The 9,740-nt window shown below is 37.8% G+C and overlaps 1 protein-coding gene across 1 annotated transcript; it reads right to left on the reverse strand.

Annotated features, from left to right (window-relative positions):
- Positions 1–2,608: 2,608 nt before the first annotated feature.
- LOC113009163 (type-2 ice-structuring protein-like) lies at positions 2,609–4,241 on the reverse strand. The gene is made up of 4 exons (XM_026147334.2): positions 4,031–4,241; positions 3,819–3,953; positions 3,622–3,730; positions 2,609–2,914 (listed from the first exon to the last, which is right to left on the reverse strand). The coding sequence occupies exons 1-4, from the start codon at positions 4,088–4,090 to the stop codon at positions 2,838–2,840; spliced, it is 381 nt and encodes a 126-aa protein (XP_026003119.2). The 5' UTR covers positions 4,091–4,241; the 3' UTR covers positions 2,609–2,837.
- Positions 4,242–9,740: the final 5,499 nt, after the last annotated feature.

The raw sequence follows: 9,740 nt of genomic DNA on the forward strand, positions 1-9,740 counted from the left end.
CCAGGATGAGACAAGGAACATCCAAGAATACATTGGGAAGATGGCCCCAACTGACCGAGTGCTCAGTGAATACCTCAGGCAGCAGAAACCCAAGAAAGAGGAGGGAGACGAGGAACCATCATGGAAGGACAGGCCCCTGCACGGTATGTACCACCGGCAGATAGAGGAGGTGGCTGATATCCAGAAATCCTACCAGTGGCTGGACAAAGCTGGACTGAAAGACAGCACAGAGGCACTAATCATGGCAGCACAAGAACAAGCTCTGAGTACAAGATCCATAGAGGCTGGGGTCTATCACACCAGGCAAGACCCCAGGTGCAGGCTGTGTAAAGATGCCCCAGAGACAATCCAGCACATAACAGCAGGGTGCAAGATGCTAGCAGGCACGGCATACATGGAACGCCATAACCAGGTGGCCGGCATAGTGTACAGGAACATCTGTGCCGAGTATAACCTGGAAGTCCCGAGGTCAAAATGGGAGATGCCCCCAAGGGTGGTGGAGAATGACCGAGCTAAGATCCTGTGGGACTTCCAGATACAGACGGACAAAATGGTGGTGGCTAACCAACCGGACATAGTGGTGGTAGACAAACAGAAGAAGACGGCCGTAGTGATCGATGTAGCGGTTCCAAATGACAGCAATATCAGGAAGAAGGAACACGAGAAGCTGGAGAAATACCAAGGGCTCAGAGAAGAGCTCGAGAGGATGTGGAGGGTGAAGGTAACGGTGGTCCCCGTGGTAATCGGAGCACTAGGTGCGGTGACTCCCAAGCTAGGCGAGTGGCTCCAGCAGATCCCGGGAATAACATCGGAGATCTCTGTCCAGAAGAGCGCAGTCCTGGGAACAGCTAAGATACTGCGCAGGACCCTCAAGCTCCCAGGCCTCTGGTAGAGGACCCGAGCTTGAAGGATAAACCGCCCGCAGGGGCGTGCTGGGTGTTTTATGTATATATATATATATATATATATATATGTGTGTGTATATATACACATATATATATATATATATATATATATATATATATATATATATGTGTATATATACACACACACACACACATATATGTGTGTGTATGTATATATATATATATATATATATATATATGTGTGTGTGTGTGTGTGTGTGTGTGTGTGTGTGTGTGTGTATATATATATATGTGTGTGTGTGTGTGTGTGTATATATATATATATATATATATATATATATATATATATATATATATATATATATATATGTCTGTATATATATATAAGTAATCGGAGAACTAGGTGCGGTGACTCCCAAGCTAGGCGAGTGGCTCCAGCAGATCCCGGGAATAAAATCGGAGACCTCTGTCCAGAAGAGCGCAGTCCTGGGAACAGCTAAGATACTGCGCAAGGGCGTGCTGAGTGTTTAAGATATATATATATATATATATATATATATATATATATATATATATACACACACACAGGATCCCAGCTAGGTCATCCTTGGACATTTTTTGCCAATTACCTGCTATTTAGAGGGTTTGAATGCATTCTGACTCTAAAACTAGATTTGTACCTACTTTGATTATATCATGATGCGTGAATTTATATTGATTGTTTGAGAAAACAATAATAGCTTGAAATATATGAGTTAACCCATGAACATGTGACAAGTTTGATTCAGTGCTTAAGATTTTAATGATACAGACAAGCCAGAAAGAACAGTTCATTTTTGTACTTGAACCTTTGCTAAAAGTAGCATTTCCATTACACATTCCTGAAAGTGAAAAACTACATTTTCTGTCATTTTATTTGCATTTTTTTTAGCATCACTGCAAAAGAACTGAAGCAAAGATGTAAAATGAGAAGCAGACTCTTTGGAGGATATATGAGACAGTTTGCTTCTTTGCCAGGTACTCCATGCCTTCGTATGAGGTCAGGAATCACCAGATTTTCTTGACGCAGACAGATGGGCGGAGGCAGGAACAGAACACACCATTCCAACACTTTTTTGCTGTAAGCAACAAAAATCACATTAACTGAAACTGATTAATAGCAGTGAGTATTTACTACTACTATCAAATCACAATGCAAAAATTATTGTATATTTTATTCCTATAAAATTTAATGTTTTTATTCACTTGTTAAACAAAAACAATTACATTTGGTATTCACTTGTTATTTAACCCTTTAAAGCCGGTCCAAGCGGACACGCTCTGTTTTGCGTAACTATTTTTAAATCCCGGTAGCACTGCAACCACGTAAGCTAGCGCAATTAGTTTTTTTTTGCATATGAAACAGGAGGAGTTGTACTTACATCTTATGCCATCAGCTAGGTCACAGTTTCCTTCCACATATAGCTTTGCAAAAACTGCATAAAAAGCGCTTGCAGCAACAAAAACATAATATTCCAGAAACACGCTTTGCCGATCCGATCAGCTGTTTGTAATACTTCCTACGTCCATCAGCACGAACTATCGCATGTCCGGCATGACCAGTTTCTATGTCACCATGAATAAAAATCTCATCCCATGGAAGGCACAGCTCCTTTGGGGCATTTGGACATAAACTTTAAAAAAACCCATTTTGTATTCAATTTGCTAATGTTAGTGGTGAATAACTCACAGACAAATTTCAATGCTAACAGTTTTAATTTAAGAATGAGATACAGTTCACTCTACAAAGTAAAGGTCTGCAGAAAGCTTTCTTTTAATCATACAGAACATTCAGCTCCAATTCATTGCACATGATGCCTGATTGCTTGCATCATAGCGATGGTGTGGAAATACAGAGAAAGAAACAGCACTGAGAAAGAAAAACACAGATCTTTGTGCTTTTTACTGATGCATTATAGAGTTGATTCACAATTACATAATAATGTTTCCACAGATAGACGGGAGCTCAGTTTCACAGTCCATGCTCTCTAAGCATCCACTCTTTTCCTCTGCAAGAAAACCAAAATAAAACACAAATATCACACTCAGTCAGTGCTACTCAGACTAAAAAATGTTTCCAACATGGGGTGACAATGTTTAGCAAATAAGTGTAATTTTAGTTTGTTCAGTACTAACTGTGAAATTACAGTATTTGTAAATGGTAATGGTATTTACATTAAAGGGTATTTGTCAAGAAGACTGACACAAACAGTGATTAGCTGTTGTACTTCCTGATTCACAGCCACTTATGTTACTCAAGTCAGTGCTCTGTGCCTATATGTCCCTGTCTTTTTAATCTGTTTCACCCACCATGTTTGTACACAATACTTAGTTATTTTTTGTACCGCACAATTAACATCTTAGTGAGTGGACAGCAATAATCATAGACAACATTAATCCACCTATTAATAACCCAGTACATAGAAGTTTTGAACTTAACATGATAGCTTTGTGTAACTTCAGAACACTGTATTTTTTTTTTTATTTCTAAAATCTCAATTATTTAATGATGCATCACTGGGAACACAAACTGTAAATATTCTAGGATAAGAAACAATGCTCAGTGCAATAATAATATATTTCAAAGAAAAGAAAAATATACTTTAATACATACTTTTAAAACACTTGATAGACTAGTAATGAGTTTGAAGTGATAATCAAAATAAATTAATCCAAATAAGATTGTTTTGTTTTTTTAAACACTTGACAGACTTACCAGTAAAAGTTATTTGCAAACAGTGGTGCTCATCTTCGACTGTGTCTCCATTACAAAAGTCAGCAAAAGCAGACATTTCCATATAATCACTCCAGGACCAAGAAGGATTCTGTTAAAGCAAAATAAAATATTATATAAATTCATATTCATAAAAAAAAACAATTGTTTCTCAAAATCTTAGACATCGTGCTATTTACCCCTGGACTATTATGGCCTCCAACCCAAAATTCTCCATGATCATGTCCAGCACGCTTCAGCTCCGCTTGAATCTCATAAGCTTGAAAGTCATCATACACAGATGCAAGCTGTCCTCCATGAGAGTGACAGTTATTCTACGATGGAGATAAACAGCATGGAGTGACCAAGAAAATGTAACATTTATTAATAGGAAAAAAGTCATCCTTGTTACCTGAGCATCGTCCCACGTCATGTTTTCTGGAACAAAGAGGAGGCACTGTTGACTGTGCATACTCCATCCATCTGGGCAAGATGGATGCCAGCCCCCAAATGAGTCATCTGCAAACAAATAACAAATAAAGAAGAAAGCATGAAACGGAGTCTGCAGTGTAGATTTTCCTTATGTTCAAACTGAATTTTAAAGAAGGAAAAAATAAAATAAATCCATATACTCCAATAAGTATACCCACCTTCTGTAGATGGGGGTGCTGGTGGTGTTACCCAAAAGTCTGCATCTACAAGAGTTAAAATGTTTTTTAGTCGCAATTAATTTTTTAGGGTAATAAATTTATTTATTAGTGGATCAAAAAAATATATTCTCATTAAAAGACAACTTTTAGATTCACCTGGCACAATTGTTTCCTCTGGAAGAGCTGCAAAGACAGTTTGAACCACAGATATTTTTTAGTGTATCATGGCTGTGGTGTCATTGATTACCTTCTATGTTCTACAACATTAAAAAGAAATACAAAATGCAGGTAAATTACAGAAGTGAAGAGATATTAGCAAAATGTAAACTAAGAAATAAAAATGTTACCTAGCATGTCCTTATATACAGTATAATCACTGTATGATTACATAAGCTTATGAAGTGTATTATATAACCTTATTGTACAATATTGTTTTAAACAACTAAATAAAGAATAAAGTATGAAACTGAGTGTTGTGGCAACAGTTGTGGCCAAAAGTTTTGAGAATGACACAAATAATACTTTTCAAAAGGTTTGCTGCTTCAGTGTTTTTAGATCTTTGTTTCAGTTGTTTCTGTGATGTATAGAAGTATAATTACAAGCACTTCATAAGTTTCAAATGTTTTTTATTGAGAATTACATCACGTTTATGCAAAGAGTCAATATTTGCAGTGTTGGCCCTTCTTTTTGAAGACCTCTGCAGTTGGCCTTGGCATGTTGTCAATTAACTTCTGTGCCAAATCCTGACTGATGGCAACCCATCCTGTCATAATCACTTCTTGGAGTTTGTCAGAATTAGTGGGTTTTTGTTTGTCCACCTGCCTCTTGAGGTTTGGCCACAGGTTCTCAATTGGACTGAGGTCTGGGGAATTTCCAGGCCATGGACCCAAAATTATTTGTTCCCTGAGCTACTTACGTATCACTTTGGCCTTATGGCACGGTGCTCCATCATGCTGGAAAAGGCATTGTTCTTCATCAAACTGTTCTTGTATGGTTGGAAGAAGTTGCTGTTGGAGGGTGTTTTGGTACTATTCTTTATTCATGGCTGTTTTTTGGCAAAATTGTGAGTGAGCCCACTCCCTTGGATGAGAAGCAACCCCACACATGAATGGTCTCAGGATGCTTTTCTGTTTGCATGACACAGGACTGATGGTAGCGCTCACCTTTTCTTCTCTGGACAGGCCTTTTTCCAGATGTCCCAAACATCAGAGAAAATGACTTTGCCCCAGTCCTCAGCAGTCCACTCGCTGTACATTTGCAGACTATCAGTTTGTCTGTGGTGGGTTTTTTTGGAGAGAAGTGGTTTCTTTGCTGCCCTTCTTGACACCAGGCCATCTTCCAAAAGTCTTTGTCTCACTGTGCGTGCAGATGGACTCACACCTGCCTGCTACCATTCCCGAGCAAGCTCTGCACTGGTGGCACTCTGATACCGCAACTGAATCATCTTTAGGAGACGATCCTGGTGTTTGCTGGACTTTCTTGAGCGCCCTGAATCCGTCTTCACAAGAATTGATCCGCTTTCCTTCAAGTTCTTGATGATGTGATAAATGGTTGATTTAGGTGCAGTCTTAGTAGCAAAAACATCCTTGCCTGTGAAGCCCTTTTTATGCAACGCAATGATGGCTACATGTGTTTCCTTGCAGGTCACCATGTTTAATAGGAAGAACAACGATTTCAAGCATCACCCTCCTTTTAATGCATCCAGTCTGTTATTCTAACTCAGTCAGCATAACATAATGATCTCCAGCCTTGTGCTTGTCAACATTCTCACCTGAGTTGATGAGAACATTATTAAAATGATCTCAGCAGGTCCCTTTAGGGCATGAAATGCTGAATGATGAAATGCAGTGGAAATTGAATTTTTGAGATTAGGTTCATTTTCATGGCAAATAAGGATTTTGCAATTCATCTGATAACTCTCCAAAACATTCTACTGTAGAGTATATGGATATAAAAACTGAAGCAGCAAACTTTGTGAAAACAAGTATTTCTGTCATTCTCAAAACTTTTGGCCACGACTGTACAGTATAGATTTTTCTTATGCTCAACTTTAATTTTAAAGAAGGAAAAAAATAAAATAGAATAAAAGAAAACCACATACTCCAATAAGTACTCACCTTCTGTAGATGGTGGCGGTGTTCCCCAATTGTCTACATCTGCATGAGTTAAAATGTTCTTTGGTTCCAATTAATTTTGTAGTGCAATAACTTCCATTATTTATTAATGGATTGAAAAAATATATTCTCATTAAAAGACAACTTTTAGATTCACCTGGCATGATTGTTTCCTCTGGAAGAGCTGCAAAGACAGTTCGAAAGACGTTTTATTTGAAACACAATTCTTTTTTGTGAAAAATCTAAGATATTCCATTCTCTGGTCATGTGTTGCATGCATATTCTGTATCTGCAGAGTATATAAATGTATGTATAAAGTAGAAAAAGTGAGAGTAAAAAATACTTGAGTTTTAAATACTCACAGAGACTGTGTGTGAAAGTCATCATGACACACACATGCAGAAACACAGTCAGCATCTTCACGGTGCAGAAATGAAATCTGATGATAACGTTTGAAAAACATATTAGGAAATGTTACTTTTGCAGTCAGCTCATAATGCTGTACTGATATTTAATAGATAACTACTAATTATTCATTAATAATGAAGAAATAAATCGACTGTAAAATTACCTTTTGTTTGTCCTTCTCAGTGTCAGTTTGCCTGCTTTGAGCAACTGTATGCAGCTCCAAGTCAGAAAGAAATGACTAATTCAAACACGATCAAGAGCTTTTATTGGCCTGACAACACCCTCATCCTTGTCCAATGAATTCTTTTTGTTCTGGAGGCAGCTCACCTGACCTGCCACCAGAACAAGTAAGGTAAACTTTATAACGTTAATGTGTATTCAAGGCAGTGGATATATAAACTAAAGCAAATAATCATTGTCTATTGTGGATTTCTCTCTACATGTCACTTGACGTGTACAACACATTATGTTTGTGGCTAGTCCTCACAATAATAGACCACAGAGACACCACACCTGTGCAGCATCCTTTCACAAATACTTTCACATGATGAAGCTGACCCTTCTAGAGGCCAGCTGACAACAAGCCCATGGAAGTCAATTTAAGCCGAGCATACACTGAACACTAATTCTTTATAATGGTAGAATGACAAATTGATTATTATTATTAAAAATGACTACATTATATTGTAAATGTTGGAGGCTCAGCCAATGAAATTGGGGCTAGACTACCCTAGTTTACACCTCGAATGGTAATATCTAGCCAAAAAATGTATTTCCACCCTGCCATCTGCATGTTCTTTCTGGGGTAATTCAGTTGGTTCGGTCTTTTTATTTTAGTGTAACAACAAGACAGCAGCAGCTCCTGGACAGACTTCAGGTTTTATAACGTGGTACTTTAACCTCCAAACACCCGAACTCTTTCATGGCATGCATTTTTAACTTCCAGTCTTGGGTGTAATGCGTTACTAAGTAACTGTAATTAAATTACTTTTCCACTGAAAAAGTAGAGTAACTAATTACTGTTCATTTTTAGGTATTTTAATTACAGTTACTTACAATGCACTTGCGTTACATTGTCAAATAATTAAACTCGCTGAATATCATTATTTAGTTTCAATGATTTATCTTCTAAATGTAGAAGTAAACTCTGCCGCTTTAACATCGCTGTAGTGCAGCTGTACGTCATTTCGCGCCAGTTTGCTGCATAGTCGTATTCTAAAGCGGAAGATGTCGGACTCGGCTGAAGCGAGTGTCTGTGTTTTGAAATGGACATATTCCCGTCTCTTCACTTTTCTGAAACAAGCAGACACGAACATTACAGTAATATGTAAGCTATGTCCTGGGGACAAAAAACTATCGTCTGCTGTTAATAGCACGAGTAATCTACTGAAGCGCCTGACACGACAGCATAGACGAACACTTCTGAGTGATCCTTGTTCATCATCCGTGGATAACACCGCGGCAACTCCTGCTAAGCAGGCAAAACGTGATTTTTACTTCAGCAGCACAGAAAGCGTCTGAAGGTGATCTTAAAAAAATAATTGCAGGCTACATTGTGGAAGAGATGCTACCGCTGCGTACTGTAGAGTCTACGTCTTTAAAAATATTATTTATTATTTAAAGAGTTTAATTTCTATTGTTTGCCCACTCAAGGTTTATAGGGATTTTAAGAAGTATTTAGTTAAATTACTTTTTTAGTAATTAACCCTCTGGGGTCGCCGGACGCACCGGCGCATCAAAATCACATGACCAATTTAAGACGACACAGCTACAACATGCAGCATGTCAGAGTCTCCATTTCAACTTGGGTCGAAAGTGCGGACTTCAAACTATATACCAGTTTTTGAATTGTGTCGATGGGCCACGTAAAACCAGAGTTATAAAGTAAAAAATACACGCAATGTTTTTTTTCTGAACAAAACAGTTGTTTACAGCGGGAAGAATGGTAAAAATTGCGTTTTCTACAGACAGCGCTAGCAAACACTCTCCGCTTGCGACTGAAAAAAGAAAAAACACCCCTTCCCTATTGGTGTGAGTTTACCATGTAAGCCAATCAAAAAAATGATATGGCAACATATGACATTTGGTTGTTTAGGGAGAAGGGGAAGTTTTTAGGAGTGACACTCGCAACGGAAAGCGGGCGAGCAAAAGACAGAGAGAGAGAGTGAGTTTTCATATGTGAGACATTAGTGACGTTTAGCATGTTTGGAGGCTGTAGTCAGTGTGTTGTGTAGTTATTGTCTTGTATTGTGTGTCAGTTATACTGATGAATTTCATATTTGCTCTAAAAAAGCCGTCAAAGGCAGATTCCAGTGTAAACTCTGTTCCCACATGGAAAACTGGACGGATGCACCTTCTGCTGTCAGACCTGCAGGGTTTAGTCCTGTGGTGTCCTCCTCTGTCTTATACTGAGCACAAACTACATTTTTGGACTGGCACAAATAATTTGTGTGCCTCATTATTTGATGCAGCACACCTGATTGTTCTGTAAATAGATTTAAATGGTTATATAAAAAACCCCTGAGGCCTTGGCTGCCTTTTTTATTTAAATAGTACCATATAACTTTGTTGTTTGCAAAACTTGTGCATAATTTTTAGAAATGTACAATTTCTATTTGCATTTCAAGTTATGAAAATGATTCGTTAAACATGTTTGTGGGTTATACAGTCAAAAATATAACTTTTTTCTACTCGGATTTTGAATTTTTTGTCTTAATTTAGATCAACTGTGCTAATATAGTATACCAAAATGAAAGAATAACTCAAATTTCAGATATTTGAGGTTGCGCTGAAAATAATGATACCAAACACGGCAAGAAAAACACATTTTAAAGGTGAAATATAGAGGTCAAATCAAAAGTAGTCAAAAACGGCCAATTAAACCCTGGACCCAGGAGGGTTGAGTTACTTTTCTAACACAGTAATTAGATAAGTATTTTAAATACAATAT

The sequence above is a fragment of the Astatotilapia calliptera genome, chromosome 3 (genome assembly GCF_964374335.1).
Source record: "Astatotilapia calliptera chromosome 3, fAstCal68.1, whole genome shotgun sequence".
In the NCBI taxonomy this organism is placed as follows: domain Eukaryota; kingdom Metazoa; phylum Chordata; class Actinopteri; order Cichliformes; family Cichlidae; genus Astatotilapia; species Astatotilapia calliptera.